We start from the raw sequence: 27,500 nt of genomic DNA on the forward strand, positions 1-27,500 counted from the left end.
TCATTCCATACACCAACTCACCTTCTACTATAGTGCAATGATTCAAAAACTCTTGCATACACCTCCTCTCATTCTCTCACCATCTCCAATTCTCACCTCCCATTTGGTCTCCTCCAGGCGTGGTCCCAGCTGCGTCTTCTCCCTCTCGTAGGAGGCGCATCTCTCCTCCAGCTGCTCCCGCTCCTGCAGGAGGTGGCCAAAGTCCTCCTGGAGCTTCTTCTTCTCCTGCTGGAGCTGGAACACCTGTGTTGACATATGAAGAGTTTCATTGCAAAACGGTGTATCAGTATCCACCATTTTTGACTTTGGCATCTTATTATTGGAAAAGATTGCTCAGAAGTCATAGCATCTATGTGTGAATTCTTGCCAATCAAATATTTTGAGAACATACTTTTTAAGCCTACATCAAAAGCATTTTGCAATGCAATGGAATGCCAAATGTAAATTTCCCCAAATTCTCCTAAATGGATATACACTGTATTGCAATGAAACTCTTAATATGTGCAATTATGTGTGTAACGCCTTCTTTATTCTGTTTTCTATGTGGATGCTACTGGACACCTTAATTTTACCTTGGGATCAATAAATGACACTCTACTACTAAAAGATCTGAAGCGCCTATGAACAGCCAGTTTCCAGGTGCTGGTGGAGAGCAGTCATCAATAATCCGAGGGGGAAAAAAGGAAGAATCACACTCTGGTGGACTTAATTTATGATAAATAAAAATTGAGCAAATTAAGTCCACCAGATTCTTCCTATTTTGTCTTGGATTACTGTACTACTCAACTCTACTCTACCTGGAGCTGCAGCAGCTGCTGCGAGCGCTGGGCCTTCTGGGAGGCCTGCTGCATACGCGACGCACAGCTCTGTCGCAGCTCCTCCATTTCCAACTCGCAGCGCTTCTGTTTCTCCTCATAAACCTGTGGAAGAATACACAGGCTGGGGTTAGAACATTCATACACCTGAGAGGGATTGAACAAAAGGGGGTTGTTGTAATGGCGGAGTTTTGAGGCGCTGCTCTGTTGAAAATCTTCCATACCCAGCTTGCAACGTTTCTGCTTTTCCACTCCCACTTCAGCCCACTCAGGACACCGAAGTTGAGCACACTCCTTTTGCACTGGGTAGGTGGTACTGTATTTAATGCATCTTTCTACTAGAGACGATCTTTGTGGTAACCTCACCTGGCATATGGCGACCTCATTATAAAAGTTAATTTAGAGCCCTGATAGTAACACTCACACACCTGTGTCAGAGAGAGTAGAGAGAGAGAGAGAGGTTCCATTGGCCCATTGTTTCCGGGTTCTATTATTGGGGGGAAATCCCCCTTTAGGCAGACCTAGGCAGATCTGAGGACTGTTCTATTCAATGCTAGGAGTATTATGACACGCCCCTTTAGGCAGACCGGAACCTGGTCATGTTAGGTGCCCATAGCAACCTATTACATTGGCATATCTCTATATACTTAAAGAATCTCTGCCTGTGTGGTATAGATATGTGTGGTAAAGAGGGGGTGTGGTGGTGAGGTCCACAGCTTTGCCCATGCCACACAACCCCTGCATTCCATCTCACCATGAAGAAGAGCTTGAAAAAGGGTGAGATTAAACATCACATGAAGTGTCTCACCTGATAGACAGAAAAGTGATCTCACCTGGCAAATGGCGACCTCGTTCTAAAATTTAATCTAGAGCCCTGATCGTAACACTCACACACCTGTGGGGTATAGATTTGAGGGGGTGTGGTGGTGGTGGAACTTAGGTGCCATTTCCACGTAGCTGGATATTTTTATATGTGGATATTTTTTTCTCCTGCTTGTATTGGTTTTGCATTGGTTTTGGCCTTCCGTTTCCACGTAGCAGATATTTAAAAATCCAGGTGCAGGAGAAAAAATAGCAGGAGAAAAAAATATCCTGTTTAGGGGTCTGAAACGCATTTGTTACAATGGAGGATTTTTTTTATCCACATGTTGCGTTTCCACCTAGCAGGATAAAAAAATACCCTGCTAAAAAAATATCCTGCTACGTGGAAACAGCACCTTAACATCACATGAAGTGTCTCACCTGATAAGATAGAAAAGTGATCTCACCTGGCATATGGCGACCTCGTTCTCGTCCAGGTTGTCCCGCAGCTCGTGCAGCTCCAGGTCCCTCTCCCGCAGCTTCTCCTCCAGGTCTCGGATCAGCTGCTCGTACGCCTCCGCCTGCGACGGGGACCTGCCACAGGAGCCGCAGTCCGACAGGGGACCGCCACCTGATAAGTCACGGGACAGTAGTTAGCGAGTCTTGTAGGCCCCAGGGTTTTTGTTTCACATCACATTAAACTTAAGGTGATGATGCACAGGGCATCTTTTTCAACAATCTGTCTGGGAAACAATACTATAAGATGTGCATCAATGAACAAAATTCAAGAGACACCGCACACTGCTTACTTTTCTTTACTTTATTTCTCGGAGCGAACAACGCGTTTCGCCCAATGCGTCATCAGGTTCGCTCTGAACCTGATGACGCATTGGGCGAAACGCGTTGTTCGCTCCGAGAAATAAAGTAAAGAAAAGTAAGCAGTGTGCGGTGTCTCTTGAATTTTGTTCATTGATTCACCTTCTCCTGCCTCACACCTGCACCTGCATTGCTGAGGGCTTGTGCACAAGGACTCTCTTGTACTACAGTATAAGATGTGGTTTAGACTGTTGGTCATATAATGTTTTATAAGCAGAACTTGGATTAGCAGCAGACAACTTTTTTCAGCGATTTCAACAGAAAATGAATAGTACATTAATACGACAAAGAAATACAGGCAGCACAGTACATACCTCCACCTCCTCCTCCACCTCCTCCTCCTGCTCCTCCTATGCCTCCTCCTCGTATCCCCATCCCCGTGAGGGAGCCCGTGCTCTTGCTGGAGGAGGACCTGCCGCTGTCTGAGCTGGTGTGGCCGTGGCTGTGGCTGATGGGGGCGGGGGGAGGCGGGGGCACCGACGGGATGATGGAGGCGATGGAAGACGTCATGGTGGTCAGCTTGATGGGGTCCGACATGGGGGGCCCCGACACGTCACTCTGGCCCGGGCTGTACTGACCTGCCAAAACAGACAAGAACAGGAAACAGAAGAGGTGTTACGATGTTAACAGGACATGGGGGGCCTGACACGTCACTCTGGCCAGGGCTGTACTGGCCTGCCAAGAAACAAACAAGAACAGAAAGACAGAAGAGGTGTTACGATGTTAACAGGACATGGGGGCCCTAAAACATTGGTGGAAAAAAATAGTCCGGCAGCCAAAAGCCAAATATCAGCCGAACCCAGTTTCGTCTGATAAAGTTTTTTTCTTTGCAGTTTGTGGTTGCCTAAGGTGTACCTATTAAGATTCCAGACGATGCCCGGTGATATCCCTTGAGCATTTTCAGATATTGAGCCTTTTATGCTTGATGTGCTGCAGCCATAGATTACAACAGTCTTTGGCTCCCAATTCATGTTATGCTGATCAAATACCCTATACCATACTTATTTTGTGTTTGTTTACATGGTGGGATGTGTATAAGAACAGGTGGTGAGGTATGTACATCAGTGGGGGTGGGGTCATGCATGTTTGGGGGCGGGGCATTCACCCAAAAAGCCTGATTTTCCAAGTCGGAGACACAAAGATTTCACACCAACATTTCGCCAAACGTGGCTTTATATCTCATAGTGGGTTGTTTGGTTTTGCTGTTTGTAGTTGTCCAACACTTACCCATCAGGATAAGAGTGGGTGATGTGCCAATTTCAGATATTAACCCTTTCATGTTGATTTCGCTGCAGCCATAGCCCACAAGCTTTTGACAGCTTCATAACTGCACTATGAGTAGCCCCTTAAGACGCGGCTTTATACATTTATTCTTACCAGCATGGTAATGACCAAGTCGTGGTGCATTACTAAAGGGCCTGTGTTGTGTCATAGTATTTTAGTGCTATGGTAGTTACATTACAATGACTATTACAGTGTGCCACTGAAGGTACGGTGCGCATTAAGGGGTTAACCATAGAGCATTCTGGGTGGTAGGCCTGCCACATCAAAGTGGAGAAAGTGTCCTCGTACCAAATAAATTTTAGACAATTACATAACTAGCTGTTTGTCAAGCAGAAATATGTAACATTTAGGCAAATATTGGTGGTGTCAGCTTAGACATACCCAGAAAGGATTACTAATTCAACACAGAATTTCACCATTTCATACATTGCTATTTACTCTTCCTGTGCTGTTGTAACACAAAATAAAAATTGTAAGTAATAATTACATAATTTTTGGCTGATTATTTGTTTGCCTACAAAGTACATAATTTCAGTGGTGGTCGTATTAACATGGAAAGAGATCAAATTAAAAATGTAAATCCACAAAATGACATTGTAATTGACCTTTTACCAGCCCATGCCATATCAGGGTGTGACACTGCGGCATCCTATTTTGGTATTGGTAAAGGCTCTGTTATCAAGACCCTAAAAGCTGGATATCACTTGACATCAATTGGTAATGTGCTGGCACCATTCCAACAACTTTCCAGTGAGGCCACTAACTTTGTGTCAGCATGTTATGGCATTCCAGACAGTATCAGCATGTCACATACAAGGTTGGTGGTATGGGGAAAAAAGAATGGGAAAGGTCATTTATCTTCACCTAACCTGGCTGCTCTTCCACCAACAGCAGAGGCATTTCTTGAGACAGTGTGAAAAGGGCTCATTTTCAAGCAATATTGTGGAGGACATTGGTTCACACTCCACCTGAACTATCTCCTGAAGCATTTGGATGGAAGAAAGACCCATGCAACAAAGCACTGATACCAATAAGTGTTCCAGAAAATGTCAAAGTGGCACCAGACTACATTTTACAGATGATCAGATGTGGTTGCAAGAGTAAAAGCCCCTGCAATTCTAAGAAATGGGAGCTTGCGTAAATTCTACCAGGGAGACTCGAATTTCTCGGCTGCCAAACTTACTAGGCTAACTAACAAATCTCCTTTTGACAGATCATACATGCGTCAGCATTGCCCAGGATCGTCAACCAATCACAACGCGAGATAGGGGAATCCCCGTTACGCATCACTCATGCCTCGTTCCCTCTCAGCCAATGGATCGCATTCACGTTTGTTTAAAAATCAGTCACTCATTCTGTTCTCTGCTTTTCAGTCAAGCCGACTTTGAAGCCACCACCACCCCTCCGTCCACCGTCACCAGTGGTTCCCGTCTGTTAGGGGGCAGGCTACGCCCGCCTCCATCTCCGCTGGAGGATATGCTGTCCTACCCCGGAGTTCAACGCGAAGACGGGAACCTTCGCCAAACAGATTCATGCATTGTGTATCATGTGTAATTGTTCGCCAAACGGATTCATGCCTTTTTTGTATCATGTCTATTGTTCAATAAATGTTAATAACGTTCATTTGCCTCTCGAGTCTTCATGGTAGAAATGTAGCTGTGCTGTAAACAGTGTGTCTTGCACCATTTTCTGTGCATGTTTTCGGCTGGGATGCTGCCGAACCAATGTTGTGTGAGCTTTACTGTCTGTGTCTGTGTCTGTGTGTGTGTGTGTGTGTGTGTGTGTGTGTGTGTGTGGTGTGTGGTGTGTGTGTGGTGTGTGTGTGTGTGTGTGTGTGTGTGTGTGTGTGTGTGTGTGTGTGAGTGTGTGTGTGTGTGTGTGTGTGTGCGTGTGCGTGTAGTATAATGTAGGCTATAGGTGTTTTAGGTGTTAAGGACTCTGTATGTTGTATAGGTGTAGACAGGTCTTTCTGTGCGAATTTAAATGCAGGTACATGTCTTATTTGATGGCTTCATGGACTTTTAAGTGATCATTTAATACCAGTCAGGATACACTGGATTGACTTAATTTTTTGACTCAACAGTATATAATGTATAGCTGTTTTCCTATGTTTAGACCTCTCTCTCTCTCTCTCTCTCTCTCTCTCTCTCTCTCTCTCTCTCTCTTCTCTCTCCTCTCTTCTCTCTCTCTCTCTCTCTCTCTCTCTCTCTCTCTCACTGTCTCTGAGCGTGCGGTACTGTATGTTGCAGTGTATATAGGTCTTTCTGTGTAAATTTAAATGCATGTACAGATCTTATTTGATGGCTTTATGGATTTTTGGCTCTTTTATGTTGCCTATTTGTGGTAGGCTACCTACCGGCGATGTTGTCATGTATGTTGTCATGATGTGATGTTATGCAGGATCTCATAATGCACAATCCGTTCCATACTTTACAGTCTTACTGTAAGCAATGTTGTGAATGTTTTTACGGAGGCATTTGTTGATTTGTCATTCATGACCTGATTTATATAACTAAATGCATAAAAATAGGCCGAAATCGCATTTTTTAAGGTTATTAGCAGTATTTTCTCTGTACCTGGATAACAAAAGGAGATAGCCACAATTAACCACAGTAAATATTCTTGTATGTACGATATTAACAAAATAAAAAAGGAATTTTCAGGTGGTCAGATTCATTGCATCAAAATATATGCAAATTAGTGCATATTTAATTAGATAATAGCCTAATTAGCATATTTAAACATAAAATATAGAAAACTTGTAATACATTTTTTCTCCAATTCATACGAGTAATCATCTGATAAAGTTTCATATTGATATCTGCAAGTTAAAAAAAATACCCTATTCACCTACAGTGTCTCGCCTTATTTGTGGGATTGCTGTTATGAAAGGGTTAATTATTACCCCATATTTGGTTTGTTTCAATAAGGGCAGTGTTAAGGCAGTCCAATGTGAATGTTTTTCAGGTAATATAAGCAATTTGGTACATTTTGTAACATTATTCACAGTAATATTAGATGTCTTTAGTTTTTTGTCATAATTTGCATTTATGGGACAATAAAGGCTCAAAATCTGAAAATGCTCAAGTGATATCACCGGGCATCGTCTGAAATCTTGAATACTTGCCTAAAATCTATCAGATAAAGCAAAAAAAAGAACTTTATCAAAGAAATCTGGGTTCAACCCCACGGCTCCCGGACTAAAAGATCACTGAAGCCTTTTCCTGCATATGGGGTCGCCGGCGGGCCTATTCACTATTTGCTGAAAATACATAACAACATTGCTATGACAGTAACGGGAGCCTTAAGTAACAGATTTAGACATGCCTATTACAATTTTGGTTAAAGTAAGGTATAACATAGGCTCTGTGATAACGGGATAAGTAGATATTTAGATATTAGTGTCATAAGACAGAAGAGGTGTTACAAAGCTAATTCAATATGTGAGGCCCTCAAATGTAGCTCTGCACGAGTCAGGGTGGGGCAATGGCAGCCAGTGCCATTATTGTATGGATTTTTTTTTCTTCATACATTGCAGCATATTAGATGCCATTGCACAACCTGACGACTGAGCCAAAAAAAACCCATCTTGACCCAAGAACAGGAAGACAGAAGAGGTGTTACAATGTTGATGGACATGGAGTCCCTGAAACATTGGTTTGAAAAAGGTAACTTTAAACAGATAGTCTGGAGACTACCTATGCAATTTCTCGTAGGAAATGTGTAGTTCATGATTGCCCATGGCCGTTTATTGGGCATTTCAAATGTCTCATGTGGCATGAACGTAGCCCATAGCCAATTGTGTCAGTTGTATCTATCCAAACAAACTGCAGTCATTGCCTTTCCACCCACTCTAATTGGAGTTCAAGATCTGGAACCCTGGCTGAGGGATAAAACCCATGCTGTCTTTCAGGTCAGAAGAACGATTGTGCAAAGCAGCATGGGATTTCCCAGGTGAGCTACTACCAGAGCCATCTAATAAGAGTTGCGCCAACCGGGAACCAGGAAGTCGGTTGGTGATGTGATTCGCGTAGATTAAAATATTTCTGAACAGCAAACTTCTGTTCACTGGAAACTAACACAGAACCATTACATACAATTGTGAATTACGAATTACATTACCTTTAACACATTTTCTGTGTTCTACGGCCACCTCCTAGAACTAAGTAACTACTTCTATTGGAACTAAAGTCAATGGGCATTTCCATGTTAACGCTCCGTGAGGCTCCATGAGAGCCGCCATTACGGTGGTAAGATTGGACCATAGAGGTCTATGGGAGTAACGTAACTCTGTTATTAGACGGCTCTGGCTACTACTAGTAGTACAGCCACCACCCCTACCTCCTCCTCCTCCTCCACTGTTGTGAGTGGGCAGGCTGGACAGCGAGTTGCGTCCCGAATCCGTCAGCGAGAAAGAACACGACTGGGTCATCAGGGCGTTACGGCTGCCGCTGTACGAGCTGCGCCGCTCCGTGCAACCCGAAGAGGGCGCCAGCTCGCTCGGGCCCGGGGCAAGCAGGTTCAGGTTTCCCTGGCTGCTGGAGAGAGCGCCACCTACAGGTGCCGTGGGGAGAGGTACTGCATGTTAACACTAGTTCATAAACAAAGATTTCATCGGATTACACAGAGTTAGATTTCATTTATCGCCCTTACACACATTTGAAAACAGGGCAACAAAATGTAGATGCAAAAAAGTGCAAAAAACATACATGCAATATGTGCACAGTCGGTGTATAGATTATTAATGTATGGTGTGTTCAAATAGAGCAAAGTAAATTTGGTTATAGTATGCACAGATTATATGCAACAAATACATTATAGTTGGCAATAGCTGTGTGCAGGTTATGAATACAAGTTATACGCCACCTAGTCGCGGGGAGAGGTACTGCATGTTGGCACTGCGGCTTTTGGGCACGACAGGCTTGAAGGCAGTGGGTCTGATGATGGCCTTCTCAATGTTCTGCTACAACAGGAAACAGGAATCAGGGAACAGGAAATAGGAAGTCAGAAGCACTTTAGAACAGGAAATATTAAGTGAGAAACACTTTGGACATGATTGGAGGTCATCGTGATTGTCTGGTGACAATTGTTTACATTGTTTACAGTAGGCAGGACTCTAGAGTGCGACCAATTTGGTCGCACATGCGCCCTCATTTTTTCAGGCTTGTCTCATATGACGGAAGTAACGTTGGCGCAGCTTTAGCAGCAGAGAAGCTATTCGGCTTGTGTTGATAATAATAAACTCCTGGACTTTTTACAAACTTCCAAATGCTTCGTTTTGTGAGTACGACCATAGTAAAGAACTTATTTGTACTACTGTAGAAGCTTGGTGTCATGACATGTGATTTTTGTGGGGTAAGTTTGGAGATACTGCCCAGGATACATTCGCGCTTGTGCCAAGCTTTCGGAATAAACATTGAATAACTGTAACTCTTGCTAATGTTCGCCCAAGCCAGAAAACACTTCGAGAGGACTACTGGATGGATGCCACAGTTCAAATGACATTTGGGTGAATCTACTTCAAGTCGCTTTGAACGAATGTAAGTGTGGTGCGATCTCCTCTCACCCTTTCCAGTTTCCCCGACACAGGTACAAGTCTGGGTGGCGCACCGCCATCGCTCCCGCTCCTGGCTTGCCTCCCGCCCCCTGACATCACTTCCTCCGTGATGTCACTTCCTGGACTGGGCGGAGCCGGGGCATGCCTCTCCTCCCAGTCCTCTCCCGTGAAATCGTCGCTCAGGTAAGTCCGATGCCGGTGTGTGTGCCCGTGCGCGTGCGTGTGTGTGTGAGCGTGCGTGTGTGTAGTATGCGAGTGTGTCTGTCCCGAGGCCACCAGTGGCTGTCGTTTTCCAGGCGTTGCGCTGACAACACCCAGCAAAGGTTCATGGGTAATGTCCTGAGGGTGGTAGCGTGCCGCTCCTGGGGCGGCGGCGCGGCGGAGTCTGGCTCCCATGCCGGCCTCCTCAGGTCGCGACGGGAACGCCGTGCGGCTGGCGATCAGGCTGCTGACGGAACCCATGGCGGTCGTCGGGGGAGACGGCGGGGGGAAGGCCGGCGGGCGTCGCTCAGTGGGCGCGGTGGCCGAGGGGGCGGCGGTGTGGGGCGGAGCCTGGACCAGCGCCATGACAACGGCTCAGAGGGCCCGCCTCTCGCTCTGCACAAGACAGGAAGTGACACAGACAAACAGGAAGTCAGATGAGGAAACAAAAACTCAATACAAACACGTAAACTACAATGAAACAACAAAACAGTTCCCAAACAAGAACCAGAACTGTAACTATAATCATTGCAAATCCAACAGGGCTTTGCATGTACAATGCAGGCCACAGTCATATGGACCTCCACCTCGGTACTCAGGCCCCACACAAAGTCTACACAAACTACTGAAACTCTACATTCAGAAGGCTCGAATGCAAACATAACACAGCCATGACACAAAGGGAATGTGTTTTGCAGAATGTGGATTGGGAAGCCAACCTTGTTGACTTATTTGACCTGTGTGATTTGACCTGTTGATCCCACCTTGGGCGTAGGGTGACCAGCTGTCCGGATTTCGGCCGGACAACCCCGCCCCTTAACTTTCTAACCTAGCGTCCTCACGCGCACCCATTGCTTCGACTTGCCGAATCCCCGCCTCCGTGGAGAAAACAGTGAAGTTGGCATTCTAAACTGTAGGCAGAAATCAGGGAACAGCGCTGCCATCTTACCTCGACTAACTCAGCTGCCAACAACAGTTTTAGGCCTACTTGTAAAACAATATTTTGGGGGGAAAGGATTTTCGCATGTCATTACCTCACTCCGATACAGGAGTCATCAGTAGGCTACCACTAACTTAATATTGTATCAGAGACGGCAGGTTAGACAAATCCTTCCGTTGTTGTCTGTGTAGGCTATTTCTTCTTTTTTTTTTTAGGCTATGTATTTTGGGTAGTCATGCATTCGTAGGCCTAATAGCCAACAATTAATTTGATTTACTTTACTCAAAGTTGGTCAGAAGTCTGTTTATCAGCGGTGTTTTAAGGGAGGCAAACCGCTTCTGTCAACCTTTTTTTTCATGCAGACGCTGGATAACCAACAACACGAGCTCAAAATACAGACAGCGCCCGTGCAGAAAGACGTTTCTTTGCCCTGTTTGTAAAGTTGTGATAACCCTCGTAACGTTGTAAAGGCATTTAGCGGACAAACTTTGTTGCACTATGCGTTGCCACCAGTGCAGGAAAAAATAGGAAACAGACAGACAATAATATATTTAGGCTACCTTATTTAACTTTCATACAGTCAGAACAGTGAACTTCATATAGGGCTATTGCACGGAGATTTCCCCGACATAAGGCGACAGCAATACAGTTAATTCGCTGTACGAAGTCTGGGGTTATATCTGGAGTAACATGGCAGTCGCAGATATCGGAAACGCGACCGACTGTCAAGGTCTAGTTTGCGTCAATGACGTTGCCTCGCATCTCGAGGCCAAAAGCAAAAGGCTAGGAGGAAAGGAAAGACAAAGAGAGGGACACACGGATGTCGTGAACAGGTCGTAAAAACGGACCGATGGCCACCCTACTTGGGCCACAAGTCGACCAAAACCAATTTTACAATATTATCACAAAGGAATTTGCTCAAATAATCCATAAAACAACACAATCCATAACAAGGTGGCTGCTGCCGTGAGAAAAACAAATGAGAGAAATGAAAGTGTTTTCTGTTATGTTATAAGTGCCTGAGATAACCTCGACTTGGATAACAACACATCTGTCACAGACACAGACACAGACACACACAATAACGCTTGATTTTGCTTCCTGTGTCCACATCCACCTATTGAAGGGCACAAAGCCGACCCTTCCTGCTCTTCCGCCGTGTGCAATCTCAAACAAACACACAAACTGTGGCAGACGTCTCTTCCTGTTGGCTATGTGTTCATAATGTCAGCAGCGATAAGTAGGAGTTCTGTTACGGATGCAATTCAAACACTCAAGGATTTACTAGAATTGAATTCACATAGTTGCCAACAGGGCTCTAAATTAACTTGTTTCATCACCAGCCAAAGTGGGTGGTAGATGTTAATCTTCCTAGCCAAACATACACTCACTAATTGGTCAAAGTGGCTACCAGCCAAACTGAAATTTCACAAGCATTTGGCCAGTTGGCTGGTGTTCATTTAGAGCCCTGGTTGCCAATGAATGAAATCATACTTCTCACATCATACTTCTCACATCATACTTCTCACATCATACTTCTCACATCATCTGACATCTGACATTCTACTTCATATGTACCTCTCTGAATGTAGACTACATTTTGTTAACTGGAAAGTTAGGCCTCTGTGTATTTGCATTGCATAACAGGAGTGTACTGTGAGCCATAAGGAAAGCTACTGCATGTCCTTGACCTGTGCCTTCCCCAAGTCTACAGAGTGCATCTCACCCCACATACTACAGCACAGGACTTGTAAGCTTGTAAGTTAACTCAACTTAAAGGTCATTGGAACTGTGTAGCTTAACGCTTAACATGAAAAATAAGACACTTTACCACCTTTATAAACCCCAGCCAACGATTTTAACTGTATTAACCCCCAAAATAGTGGCATACCCCTTTAAGAAAGCCTCACGTTAAATTAAGCTAGATGTAGGAAGCATGAATCTTAAGTCTGAGGCATAAAGCATACTCATTTACTTTACTGAAAGACAAAAAAAGCATATAATATAATATATAATAGCAATATCAAACAATAATATGATTAACAATATTTTGCAATTACATTGCTGGTCCGGCCCAGTTTGAGATCAAATGAGCTGCATGTGGCCTGTGAAACCTAAATGAGTTTGACACCCCTGGTGTACATAGAGACCAGAGCCATACAGAGGGGAGAGTTGCGCGATTGGAGGACCAGGAATTAAATTGCAGCCCCGCCTTTCAACGAGATCAAGGTTGTGCCTAAAGCGGCTGTCTTTCCATAGACTCAACATAGAACCACCACATTAAAAGCCAAAAATAAGGACTAACGAACTATACTGCGGGGTAATCACCACAAATATGTAAACTATCAACTGTCTCGGTGGTGATAAACATCACAGATGGTAAAACTGTTGTGATTATCTGAAGTTATTACTACGAACAGCAAGTCTTGTCATATTCCCTGCATTGTATCGCATTGCATTTGCTGTGTGCTACGCCCACTTCTAGGCACTAACATTCGCAACGCTTAGGCAGTTCTGAGATGCTAAACAGGTATTTTTGCTAATGCGGAAGTCGGCCCTAGGACACAGTGGAGATTGCCCGACTCTCCCCTCTGTATGGCTCTGATAGAGACTATGGGGTCCACCTCAAGTCTCCTCAGTCCTAGCTGTATGTAGTGCTCTTTTTGCTCTGTATGTAGATTTCTTTTTTGGTCTTTTTCGACTTTATTTGATAGGACAGTGTGAGAGGAGGACAGGAAGCAAATTGGGAGAGAGACGGGGAGGTGTCGGCAAAGGTCCCAGGCCGGAAATCGAATGGCAGGGTCAGCCGCATGGCAGGTGAGTGCCCTACCGGTTGTCCACGGCAGGGCCTGCTGTATAGTGCTCATAGTCCCAATCCACCTCACCCCTACTTCAGCCCTACCTCAGCCCTACCCCTACCTCAGCCCTACCCTACCTCACCCCTACCTCACCCCTACCTCAGCCCTACCCTACCTCAGCCCTACCCTACCTCACCCCTACCTCAGCCCTACCCTACCTCAGCCCTACCCTACCTCAGTCCTACCCTATCTCAGCCCTATCTCACCCCTACCTCAGCCCTACCCTACTTAAGCCCTTCCTCAGCCCTACCCCACCTCACCCCTACCCTACCTCAACCCTACCCCACCTCACCCCTACCCTACCTCACCACTACCCTACCTCACCACTACCCTACCTCAGCCCCACCTCAGCCCTTACCTCACCCCTACCCTACCTCACCCCTACCTCAATCCACCTCAGCCCTACCTCAGCCCTACCTCAGCCCTACCTCAGCCCTACCTCAGCCCCACCTCACCCCTACCTCAGCCCCACCTCAGCCCCTTTGGGTCGACAGATGCTTTCTGTGTCTGTTCTGTTTCTTCTATGTGGTACAAATGCATGTGTCTGTCACCATGACTCTTTCTTTGTGTGTAGAGTGTACACAAAAAAACACACACACACACACATTCACAAGAGTGTGCTGCATGCACAAACACACGCTAATACACACCCACAAACGTACGCGCACACACACACACTCTCGCACCAACACACTCACACAGACGCACACAGACACACGCGCACACAAACACAAACACGCGCACGCACGCATGCACGCACGCACGCACGCACCCCTAAGCCAAGGGCTGAAAAATGGAGGCTTATTAAGGCTAAACTAAACTAAACTTGCTCCTTTTTTGGGCCAGAACAGCAGCCTGAAATAGGCCAGTACTGACCCAGATGTCCAGGCTGTGGTGCCGCTTCACACGCGGTGAGTGAGTAATCATGACTCCGGTGTGTTTAAATCCCTCAGCCCATCCGTTATTCTAATAAGACTGTCCAGGACACTATTGTTTTGGACGTTTTTTGTGTGTCATCTTCCCAGGAAATCGTTCTAGCACTAATTCACACACGACTACAGTGTGTTTAAATCCCTCAGCCCATCCGTTATTCTAATATGACTGTCGAGGACGCTATTGTTTTGGCCGTGTTTGTGTGTCATCTTCCCTGGAAATCATTCTATTTAAGAATCAATCCACACGACTACAGTGTGTTTAAATCCCTCAGCCCATACATTATTCTAATAAGACTGTCGAGTACGCTATTGTTTTGGACGTTTTTGTGTGTCATCTTCCCTGGAAAGCATTATATCTAAGAATCAATTCACAAAATTGTTCTAGAACTAATTCACACACGACTCCAGTGTGTTTAAATCCCTCAGCACATCCGTTATTCTAATAAGACTGTCCAGGACTTTGATGTTTTGGAGGATTTTTGTGTGTCATCTACCCTGGAAATCACTCTAGATCACAAAGATGTAGAATTTGCAAGCTTTTGGACAAGTTGATCAACTTCCACTGTTATTTCGATGTTATTCCAAGACTTTTTAAGAGTCTATTGTTTTGTTTTGTTTTTTGCCGTCATCCCTGCAACATTTTTTCTGTTCTAATTACATCACCCAGTTCTAGAACATCTATTACTGTAACTGCTACAGTGTACCAAAAGGCTAGCCTGGTCCTGACCATCCCATAATACTACCATTTCATTTCGTATTCATGGTCTGGCATTTGTTTGCTCTGAAGTGATTGTAGGAAGCAGGAAGTTTGCACTCAGTTATGGTTTGAAATTATTGGACACCTCTCACCCAATCGCTGGCAGTTACTCAACAACAACATATCGCAGACCAATGGCTCTGGCGCAGATGTGTACGTCATTGTCACGAGCGTCCTCCCCCTTTCGCCCCCACGTGGGGGGCGTATTCGATTATTGGCCGTTTTCTGGGGGGGCGTTGCGATCAAAATTCTACTGCTCCAGGCACTCCACAGAGAAGCACGGCCAGACTACAGTAGTGGAGCCAATCCTTTGGCGGAAGTACGTAGGATGGCTCGCGAGGCTACCAAAAGGCATGCTGGCAGACTTCATTGTCACATTGCATCATCAAACAGAACTCTCTGTTTGCAACATTCTGATCATGCCTGCCATCACCGTAGCAATGACACCAACATTGGATTGGAACGAACATGGAACTTCTGGGCAGCCCAGAACTTTTGGGTCACGACAGCTCCCCTCAATAGGGATCATAAAAACACAGGTGCAACAGAGTCCAACATTCCATCCATTTAATGCCATTGTAACACCTAGTAAAACACAATGTGGTGATGAAGTCTGTCAAACATCATTGTTACATCTAGTAAAACATAATGTGTCATAATGTGGTGATGGATTCTGTTTAACATCATTGTTACACCCAATGAGACTTAGGGGCCCCATAGTGTGTCATAACGAGATCATACAGTCTGTCAAACACCTCATCAACACTTATGTTGCTGCCTTCAGGCAACAGATTCAGATATCCTGCTATTATTAAAAACAGGACGAAGAACTCTCTTATTCCACAGGTTATTGGCCTTTTTTAACAAACAGAGTAAACAAACTGAAAAAGTTGATTTTGCACTTATCCTATGCTACAGGATTGCTATTTGATAGACTGGGACTGCTGATGATTGATGATGGTTTAATACCTGTCTATGTCCAATGTCCATTTCCATGTCAATTTTTGTCATGTTTTTGGTACAAGGCGTGTCTTAGGGTAAATGTTGAAGGGGGGTGGATTGGGGAGGGATCTGTTGTATGTATTGACTGTCCTCGTGTCAAATGCGCCACCAACTAGAAGAAATTTCCCCCATGGGGGATAATAAAGACACTACTACTACTACTACTACTATGTCTGACAAACATAATTGTTACATCTAGTAAAACATAATGTGTCTCACAATGTGTCATAATGTGGTGATTAAGTCTGTTTAACACCTTTTTTACACTAAGTTAATGAAACATAGTGTGTCATAAATTTGTGTCATAATGTGATCATTAAGTCTATCAAACACCTCATCCGCACTTTGTCCGACTCCTTTATGTCATCGCTCCCTCTCCTAACACTTTTCCAGACCTCTACATAGAAATGAGCAATACAGCAGTCCAACAGTGGGTGAGGTCACCAGACAACACCAGCAGTAGCTAGCAACTGTGGCCCAACAGGGCGTCAATTAGTTCCAGAAAATGTGTCAAACAGAGTGTGAATTACCTCAACCTCAACTGAGTAACAGTCTCCATGCTCCAGTTCCCTTTCCACTTTCACAGATTTGAAATAGCTATTGTGCCACCCTTTAACATCAATCAAATCTGCTAAAAATGTGCAAGGGAGTTATGATAGTGCAGAGGAACAATACTGCAAAAGCAGAGTGGGATATTGCAAACTTTTTATTTTCGAGGGGCGTTTGATGCACCCTAATATTCATGTCTGCTTGCCAGGGCAGGATGTCCTAAAGGCATCCTTACAGAAACTACAGGTAATACCCCACACCTCTACGCTGACAGCTTTCTGTTTGTGCTGTCTTGTGCAGGCTCAAAAAACATGATGACATCAGCAAACAGCTGCTCTTTTGGTTGAGTCACCGAGGAGCACTCTCATGGTGTCACAATGGCAGGTGTTCTAATTCCACTCCCCACGGAATTACAGAATGTTTCTGATGTACAAAGCGGATTCCAAAAAAGTTGGGACACTTTGTATTTTGTGAATAAAATCAAAATGCTGGCATTTTAAAAACATCTAATATGTTAATAAGGTAGAGCGTTATGTACAGACAACATATCAGTTGTTAAAGTCGAGCAGAATTATTGTTTTGAGGTAATAATGTGATCATTTAAAATTTGACCCATGCAACAAATCTCAAAAAAGTTGGGACAGGGCCAAAACATGTTGTAATAGTTGGATAATTCTAAAAATTATAAAGGAAGAATATTTTAAAAGGAACTATATTGACTGCCAACATGAATGAATAAATAAAATACCATCACATAGAGGCTGTGGCACTCAGCAGCGAAGATTTTGGGGGACTAATTACTTATCTATTACACAGAAAGATTGAATTATCAAAATTGCAGGCATATAAGGCCTATTTCCGTAATATAGAGTTCTGTGTAATCATTGCACAAGTTATGAGATCATGACATACTTGTGGTCAATAAGCAAACTATGACACTCCATCAATGACAGCTCTCGAAAAGATGACCATAAACACAACATTTGATTAATGCACATGATGCAGACATTTAACAGTGTTGCATGCGGAAAAGCTCATTCTATGGACCTAGGAGACATGTGAAACTGTCCTCTTATTACAGAATGGAAAATATTTAATCCTTTTTGAAAATTATGGAGTCATACACCCTCCAGGTTATATAGAAAATGAATACTTCAGCTTGATTTAGTGGTCAGTCTGAAAGACAGCATATATGATGGTAAGGGGGTGCAGAGGTGACTTGGTTAGAGTCTTCTTACTCATGTAGAGCATTAAAATGAATGTTGAATGACACATACAGTCTTTAAACAGTAAACATAGCTACCAAGGCATTATATTTTGGAGCACCGCCTTTAGATATTGTCCCATAATGGTGGCCAATTTCAATCTCTACTATGTTCCAACAGTGTGGTTCCATCATAGGAGTAAACAGGTCACAACATTGTTTTCTTGCAGTCAGGATATGCCACATATTCAGCATAATAAAAGGTAAGCAAGTTGAAGAACATACCTATCAGTTGAGCTGCTGAAATCATGTCTCGCACATCAAAATATCTAATTTTTGAATACAATTATGGCATCAGTCAAAGTATTTAACTGTTCAGCATCATCCCTTGAGTTGTGTTTAGTCTTATCCAATATAAAAAGCATTTTATTGGCCGTGTCCCAACTTTTTTGGGATTTGTTGCAAGGGTGAAATTTTAAATGATCACGTAATTACCTCAAAACAATACTTCTCCTTGAATTTAACAACTGATTTGTTGTCTGTACATAATGTTCTACCTTGTTAACATATTGAATGTTTTGAAAATGCCAGCGTTTTGATTTTATTCACAAAATACAAAGCGTCCCAACTTTTTTGGAATCCGCTTTGTAATAATGTTCCGCGGGGCAAGAAGTAGGCCGACTACACTGGAAAGATGATTAAGACAACATCTGTATAGTATACTGTATTTAGTTTCATGCAAATGACCAATGACAAATGCACACGAAACTAGCATAAAATTTAAGGTACCAATGTAAAGAGGCATCAAATTAAAATTGATGTTAAATTGGCTACTAGGAGTTCAAATGACAGGAAGAGGGTGCAGCCTCTTAATGCAGATGGGCCCATTGACAGGCCTATTCACTCTTTCCCGAAAACACTCAAATACGTCATTAACACATTGCTATGACAATGCAGAGAGTCTGAAGAAACCAATTAAGACTTGGACATTACCATACTGGTGACAATAACATTATAACAGAGGCACTGCACTAGATTCAAGAGTCAAGAGTCAAGATTTGTTTATTACGTCTTATTATAACTTTGCAGCCTGTAAAGAGTAAACATTGCTGTGTTTTTTGTGTCCTCAAAAAAGATTTAAAAAGAAAAAGGAGAAAAGAGGGAGGTGGGGGGATGGAAAAAGTGCAAAGAAAGTGCCTTGTTGTCTTCAGCATGAATTCAGTAATCTAACTGCTTGGTGGAAGAAACTACTTTGGAGTCTGGTAGTGTGAGATTTCAGGCTTCTATACTGTTTCCCAGACGGTAATATAGAAAACAGTTCATAGTTGGGATGGCTAGGATCAGCTAAGATTTTTTTTGCCTTCCTGATGCTCCTTCCTGCGAATAGCTCCAGTATGAAGGGTAAGTCACAGCCGCATATTTTCTGAGCTGTACGCACAACCCTCTGAAGAGCTCTCCTGTTGGATTGAGAGGAATTCCCATACCATGCAATAATGGCCCCTAAAGGATTAAACATAAATATTTGTATGTTGTGACAGACACGTTACAGCAGCCGCCTTTTGCTCGTCATTGTGCGATCTGACTGAACAACACAGTGTGTAATCTAACTCCATCTGTGTACAACAGAGGCCTTGTGACCACTTCAAAAGATTCCGTTTCTATTTGGCGGCTGTGTTTTGTTAACTGGACAACAGTTCACTTGGAGAATGCCAGGAGAGAATGCCAGGTCATTATGATGTCACAGTATCCAGCTGCCACGAGCGTTCTATCAGTTGTGTGTCAACTACGTACCTCTGTGATGAGGCAAATGAAAAGGCAGAGGCAGAGACAAAAACAGGTCTCTACTGAACAACTTTTAAAAGGCACATTGAATTTAGCCTGTAAGAGCCAAGTGGTTAATTAAATCACTGTTGAAACGAACCTCATCGTAAACAAAAAATATGTGACGACAACATTGTGTCATTCGGTCATTCAATCTTTCTCTCTCTCTCGCTCGCTCTTTCGTTCACACACACACGCACACACACAAACGCACTGGCACCTTGGCCTGACTATCAGAAAGGCTTAAGCATCCCGATCTGTAGCCTAATTAAAACACTACCAGACTGGCAGCAACTGAGCTTGGCACGCATGCCAACACACACACACACACACACACACACACACACACACACACACACACACACACACACACACACACACACACACACACACACACACACACACATACACACACACACACACACACACACACACACACACACAGAGAGAGAGAGAGAGAGAGAGAGAGAGAGAGAGAGAGAGAGAGAGAGAGAGAGAGAGAGAGAGAGAGAGAGAGACAGAGAGACAGAGAGAGAGAGAGAGACTCACACGCTCTCTCTTTCTCTCTGGTAGTGTAATTGTGGGTGCCAAGTCTCAGCGTGCCAGGGGAGAGGTGTGCTGTCCCCAAAATAATGTCACGACTTGTCCCCGTCTCTCCTTAATTAGCATTGCGTAATAAGCCAATGACCCAATCTCGGCCCGTGCCAAAATAAAAGTGTATAAAAGCAGTCGTCGACGCATTGATATCTTCACTCCTCTAAAGAGGAAGAGGGATAGAAAAATGTGTTTACATTCATAAAATCATCTCAGATCAGTCTAGTGAAGATCATAATTGAGTATGGAAACGAGGTGAATTGTTCTGTTAAGAGATATGGCCCATGCTTTCTCTTAACAAAATGGCAATGACCAAGTCTTTAACATTTAAGACTGAAATGTTACTTTACATTACACTAGACTTAGCTGACACTTTTATGCAAAGCGACTTAATACAGTTACTTACAGGGTTTTGGTTACAGTCCCTGGGGGCAGTATGGGGTTAGGTGCCTTGCTCAAGGGCACCTCAGCTAAAGGGCACTACACTTCATGGATGGAGGTGTAGGGAGAGGTAAGGGTACAGTAGGATTCGAACCGGCAACCCTCTGATTTTAAGATCACCTCCCTAACCATCAGGCCACGACTGCCCTAAATGTGAAATGTTGTGCTAGTGAAGTAGTGAAGTGTGTGTTTGTGTGTGTGTGCGGCTGCACCACACACGTGTGCTACGATGCTTAGCTGGGTTCAGCCACAGTGCAGCTCCTATCTCTGCACTAAATGAATGTGGGAGCGTGTGTAATCTAACGATGTAGGGTTGGACGCATGTGTGCTCACACGCACACACACGCACAAAACACAAACAAAACACACACACGCGCGCGCGCGCGCACACACACACGCACGCACACACAGACGCGCACAAAATCACACACACACGGACACACACACACACACACACACACAAACACACTCACAAAAACACACACACAAACACACTCACTCACTCACACACACACGCATACATGCACACACAAGCACACAAACAGTGTAATCTAGTTATGCATGGTTCTTCCTAATGAGAGCATGACATACAGTGCCCTCCATAATTATTGGCACCCCTGGTTGAGATGTGTTTTTTAGCTTCCAAATATTTTATTTTTTTTCTAAATAATATGGGACCTTAATGGAAAAAAAGAGAAAAATCCAACCTTCAATACAAGTGCATTTATTCAGTGGGGAAAAAATCCCACATAAAGAAATAATTATTTGACATCAAATAATGTGTGTCACAATTATTAGCACCCCTGGTGTTAATATTTTGTACAACCCCCTTTTGCCAACAAAACAGCACCTAATCTTCTCCTATAATGTTTCACAAGATGGGAAAAGACAGAAAGAGGGATCTTCAGCCATTCCTCTTTGCAGAATCTCTCTAAATCATCCAGAGACCTGGGTCCTCTCCTCTGTACTCTCCTCTTCAGCTCACCCCACAGGTTCTCAATGGGGTTGAGGTCAGGGGACTGAGATGGCCATGGGAGGAGCTTGATTTTGTGTCTGGTGAACCATTTCTGTGTAGATTTGGCCATATGTTTAGGGTCATTGTCTTGCTGAAAGACCCAGTGACGACCCAGCTTCAGCTTTCGGGCAGAGGGCAACAGATTTTGATTTAAAATGTCCTGGTATTTCAAAGCATTCATGATGCCATGCACCCTAACAAGGTTCCCAGGGCCTTTGGAAGCGAAACAGCCCCACAGCATCACTGACCCACCCCCATACTTCACAGTGGGTATGAGGTGCTTTTCAGCATGCGCATCTTTCGTGGTACGCCAGACCCACTTAGAGTGTTTGTTGCCAAAAAGCTCAATCTTGGTCTCATCTGACCAAAGCACACGGTCCCAGTTGAAGCCCCAATACCGCTTGGCGAACTCCAGACGCTTGCGTTTATGATTGTGAGTGAGGAAAGGTTTTCTCCGTGCATGCCTCCCAAACAGCTTGTTGGCGTATAGACAGCGCCTGATGGTTGATTTGGAGACTTTGTGACCCCAGGATGCTACCATTTGGTGTAATTCTGTAACAGTGAGCTTTGGAGATCTTTTGATTTCTCTTACCATCCTCCTCACTGTGCGTGGTGGCAAAATAAACTTGGGTCCTCGTCCAGGCTTGTTTACCACTGTTCTAGTTGTTTTGAACTTCTTAATTATTCCTCTCACAGTGGATATGGGCAGCTGCAGTTGAGTGGCAATCTTCTTGTAGCCTCTGCCTGACCTGTGAAGGTCGACGCACATCTGCCTCACTTGTATGCTGTGTTCCTTTGTCTTTCCCATGTTTAAGAGTGGATAAGAGAAATGGCCTTGGTGTCACGTCATATTTATACCCCAGGGAAACAGGAAGTGATGAATTACTAATTAAATGTTCCTACATACTCTGATAAACTTTGTAAACTACAGTAGAAATGACAGAAATGCTTCAATTATATTTATTTCCTGGGAATTGTTAAGGGTGCCAATAATTGTGGAACAGGTGATTTAATGAAAAATAATTATTTTTTAGTCAGGGATTTTTTTATTTTCTTACAATTCATTTGAGTTGAAGGCTACATTTTCCTACAATTTTCAGTGTGACAGTATTCTTCTGCAATAAACACTGAATTTATTTTAAGGCTTTTAACACATCTCAACCAGGGGTGCCAATAATTATGGAGGGCACTGTATCATCAAAGATGGAGCGGCTGTCCCAGTTTCTCCCCCTTCGCCTGACTGGCATTAGTCTCTAGTCTGTGTGCTGTGCTGTGCTCCCATATAGTACTGGAGACTTACTGGATTTAGGCCACCCATTACAGATCGCTCAGACCAGCGCAAACTCTCTCCCTCTCTCTCTATTTTGACCTGTCGCTTTCTTTCCTTCTCTCTCCATTGATTTTCACTAGCTTAGCGACATGCTCCCTCTTTTAACTTGTCTTAAAGCAAGACAACGGCTTACATGAAAAATAAGACACTTTACCACCTTTATAAACCCTGGCCAACGATTTTAACTGTATTAAGCCCCAAAATAGTGGCATACCCCTTTAAGCACACACGCACACACGCATGCCCGCCTGCACACAAAACACACACACACACATTTCTGTCTGTGAGAACCTGGCTGTGTTGTACACCCCCAACACAAACCAAACCAGATATCAAGCCCTGTCTGGCATGCGGTGCAGAGAAGAGAAAAGAATAGCACACACACACACACACGCACACAGCGTCACATACACACACACACCGCCACACACACACACACACACACACACACACACCGCCACACACACACACACACACACACACACACACACACACACACACACACACACACACACACACACACACACACACACACACACACACACACACACACACAAACAGTTTGTAGAGAGGAAAATCCAGACAGAAATTCCAGGGAAGCTTCCAGAATGTCTGTGAAGCGTAAGCTGATGTGGGACGGACACACACACACACACACACACACACACACACACACACACACACACACACACACACACACACACACACACACACACACACACACACACACACACACAATGCAGCTGTGGGGCAGAGGGGTTTGTGTTCTACTCTGGCCTGGGAAAGTTATGTGCAGTAAGCACACACACACACACACACACACACACAAGCAAGTAATACTTTCACTTGCACACAGCAACACACGCATGCACACACACACACACACAAACCAATGCATTCACTTGCACACATACCCACGTACATACCCACGTACATACCCACGCGCGCGCACACACACACACACACACACACACACACACACACACACACACACACACATGGTTTCACTTTCACGTGCACACACACATACACACACAAAACTTTCACTTGCACACAACCCACATACACGCGTGCACACACAGACAAACCACTGCTATCATTTGCACACCTTCTTGTTCCCTGCAGGGTGCTCCCTGGCATGAGAAAAAATGTACTAGTTCACTGGGGTATTGCAAGCATACACACTAACGCACGCACGCACGCACGCACGCACGCACGCACGCGCACACTACTGCATCTAGTGTATTTCACTGAGACCTGATACCATTCAGAGACAGATTCAAAACTCCATCTTTCCTCCGTCTTTCTTTTTCCATCGTTCTCGTTCCTTTCCTCTGTTTATTTTGTAACCAGTGTTGCAAAAAAAAAAATCAGCCAAAGTCGCTGTTGGCTCGCTGAAAAGTCACTAGTAGTCGCTAGATGACATCGTGACGTCACAGCATCACGCACGTCATGCTGATCTGTAGAAAACGTGCCTTCATGCCTATGTTCATAATACAAATGGGCAGTGCTAGTAGGGCTAGTAGTGCTCTATGTTCCCACAGCCCATTGGTCCCACGGCCCATTGGTCCCACGGCCCATTGGTCCCACAGCCCAAATGGTCCCAGCTTATTCCTGCTGCTCCATGTTCCCACAGTTTTAAGAAATTATTCAAATATAAGCCCTATGCTCTACAACTCCATGTTCCCACATTTCCAAGTAAACTAAGAGATCCAATAGGCCTAAAAATGATGCTAAAAATCTTAGTGCTGTGGGAACAATGGGCTGTGGGACCAATGGGCTGTGGGACCAATGGGCTGTGGGAACAGACACGCTCCCATGCTAGTGCTAGCTACTGTTTGGAGATCAGAGCTAATCTGCAGCCCTGCTTAACCTTGAGAAAGGCTTTTGACGGTGGTGCAGTGTTACAATTATGTTGAAAACAATGATTTTGTCACTGAAAAGGTGCAAGTCGCCAGATTCACAAAAAAGTTCCTTACGTCGCTAGATGACATTTTTAGTCGCCAGGGATGGCAAAAAGCCGCTAAATCTAGCGACAAAGTTGCTAAATTGCCAACACTGTTTGTAATGTACATGGTGTAGGCTACATTGCATGTGCATGTATATATATGGGTGGTTGACGTTTAAGGGCGTAACGCAAAAAAAAAAAAGTTTTTCAAATTCCTGAAAAAAATGATGGATAAAAATTGGAAAAAATAGAAAAAAATAAAGCACTTAGTGGTCTGTGGAATTTCACCTTATTTTTTGCCATTTTTGGGAAAATGTGTCCTGCATCAACACATTGCATAGGCATGTCACACCGCAGGAAAATGGAGTCACACCACAGGGAATTCACTGCATTATGGCCATTTTAATCCTTTTGTATACATGACTGACATCTGAGCTCATGCTAACTTGATAATAATATTGTGTTTAATCTTAATATGTGTTGTCATTTATATAAAACTTTTTTTCCTCCCATAAGAGCAGTCACAACACAGGACACCATAAAATGAACCTAAGCATTGCGTGACAGAAAGATTGCAATATGAAGACATATTAAGAGGTTAAGAGTCACCTTAAACTTCCACAGCACTCTCCAATAACTGAGGTACTGACTGGTTAGGAGCCAGTCTTTAAGGCCCTTGTAGTTGGCCTTGCAGCTGCCCACTCACAACCATTGACATACGTACATGTCACCCCACAGGAAGCAATTTGTGTTACGAAATTGAACTTGTAGTTAATATTACTGTCTTGAGTTTTTTTCACATTCACATATCTTAATATAAAGTTAATATTCATGCAATCATGCCAAATGCTTCATACATTATTCAAAATGTTGTTGGTTAATTTATATATATATTATATTCCAGGTTTCATTAATGTTACAGTCACACCGCAGGATATTTGACATATAAACCTTTACATAAATCTTAACAAAAATGTTTCTTCTCATCTAAGACTAATATGAAACATAATGCATCACATATTCTTTCATTGACATTTGTTTTTAAAGGCAAAATGACAGTTAGTAGGTTTTTAACCAATGTTACGAAAGAACAAGGCGTCACGTCTCCCACCCATATATGAGTGAATTGAGCACATATTCATGCATGTGCATGGCATGTTGGTGGTGTGCATGGTGTACATGCTCTGTATCACTCCGTTTTTAATCTGTCCAATATTGCACTCTACACTCTATCCATTTCCCTCTCTCTCTCTCTCTCTCTCTCTCTCTCTCTCTCTCTCTCTCTCTCTCTCTCTCTCTCTTCTCCTCTCTCTCTCTCTCTCTCTCTCTCTCCTCTCTCTCTCTCTCTCTCTCTCTCTCTCTCTCTCTCTTCCATAGTGAGGTGTTATGAAGGAAAGGGGTTTCAGGATGTCTGCAGCGTGGCCTAGATTAGCCTCTAATAGGTGTGAGAGCTACGGGGGCCCGTCTGGGACACACAGTACCACCTCATGGGTCAAGGCCACTCAGCTCCGGGGAGCCGTCTAGGACACACAGAGTGCGTTGCAATATGCGACCTTGCCTCCTCCACTTGCGCTTGTCTCCTCGTCCCGCCTCCTGGCACCTCCTCCGTGGAGAAAACGATAAAGTTTCCCAGCTGTCAGCCTAGCCACAACAACTTTTGAGGGACTGTTTTTCATTCACCATCCCAATTGCAAATGAGAAAAAGACTCTACAATTGAGCTTTTGCAAGATATTGAAATATAATGCTGTTGTCGGTGATGTCATCATGACATATTACTTCCTGGTACGAGTAGAGAAGCAATTGGAGGAGGCAAGTGGAGGAGGCAAGGCATATTGCAGCGCACTCATAGAGCCAAATTATGGGTGTAAGCTACAGGGGCCCATCTGGGACACACAGCACCACCTCATGGGTCAAGGGCAGCCAACTACGGTGGTCTGTCTGGGACAAACAGAACCACCTCATGGGTCAAGGGCAGCCAACTACGGTGGTCTGTCTGGGACAAACAGAGCCACCTCCTCTGTCAAAACTACTCAGTTACAGAGTGGTCCGTCTGGGACAAACAGAACCCACTCATGGATCAAAGCCAGTTGTAGTAGGCTAACGCAGCCATTTTTCCCTCGAGCCTTTTTAACAGGACAGGGCAGGGAAGGACACAGAAGCACATACAGTATGTTACAACTCATGGCCAAAGATATTCAGAGTATGGACATGCACTCATGTAAATCCACTCACAGCACGCACACAGACGCGCGCACACGCACCCACAAACACACACACACACACAACCGATCATTGAGTGAATGTCCCAGGTATTCATAGACTTCTCTGTGGCCTGTGTGATATATTTAATTAGGGTGGCCATCGATCCATTTTTACGACCTGTTTACGACGTCTGTGTGTCCCTCTGATTGTCTTTCGTCTCATCCTCACCTTGTGCTTATGGCCATAGCCCTTTAACTTATGCGAGGCAACGTCGTTGACACAAACTAGACTGACAGTCGGACGTGTTTCCGATATCTGTGGCCGTCATGTTACTCCAGACTTCGCACAACAAATTAACTATATTGCTCT

General features: G+C 44.1%; 1 protein-coding gene across 5 annotated transcripts in view; it reads right to left on the reverse strand.

Moving 5' to 3' along the window:
* The window catches only part of LOC134466855 (leucine zipper putative tumor suppressor 2 homolog), a 109,923-nt gene that overhangs the window by 12,431 nt on the left and 69,992 nt on the right, over nt 1-27,500 (reverse strand). For 4 of the 5 annotated variants that reach the window (XM_063220739.1, XM_063220737.1, XM_063220738.1 and 1 more), the window contains 7 exons: nt 9,343-9,930; nt 8,643-8,739; nt 8,118-8,330; nt 2,807-3,070; nt 2,084-2,247; nt 798-920; nt 97-243 (listed from right to left, as the gene is read on the reverse strand). In XM_063220739.1, coding sequence (XP_063076809.1) covers nt 97-243; nt 798-920; nt 2,084-2,247; nt 2,807-3,070; nt 8,118-8,330; nt 8,643-8,739; nt 9,343-9,900 — 1,566 coding nt within the window. In that variant the 5' untranslated portion in view covers nt 9,901-9,930. The remainder of the gene's footprint in view (nt 1-96; nt 244-797; nt 921-2,083; nt 2,248-2,806; nt 3,071-8,117; nt 8,331-8,642; nt 8,740-9,342; nt 9,931-27,500) is intronic. The other variant, XM_063220741.1, reaches the window with a different exon arrangement.

The sequence above is a fragment of the Engraulis encrasicolus genome, chromosome 17 (assembly GCF_034702125.1).
Source record: "Engraulis encrasicolus isolate BLACKSEA-1 chromosome 17, IST_EnEncr_1.0, whole genome shotgun sequence".
Taxonomy (NCBI): domain Eukaryota; kingdom Metazoa; phylum Chordata; class Actinopteri; order Clupeiformes; family Engraulidae; genus Engraulis; species Engraulis encrasicolus.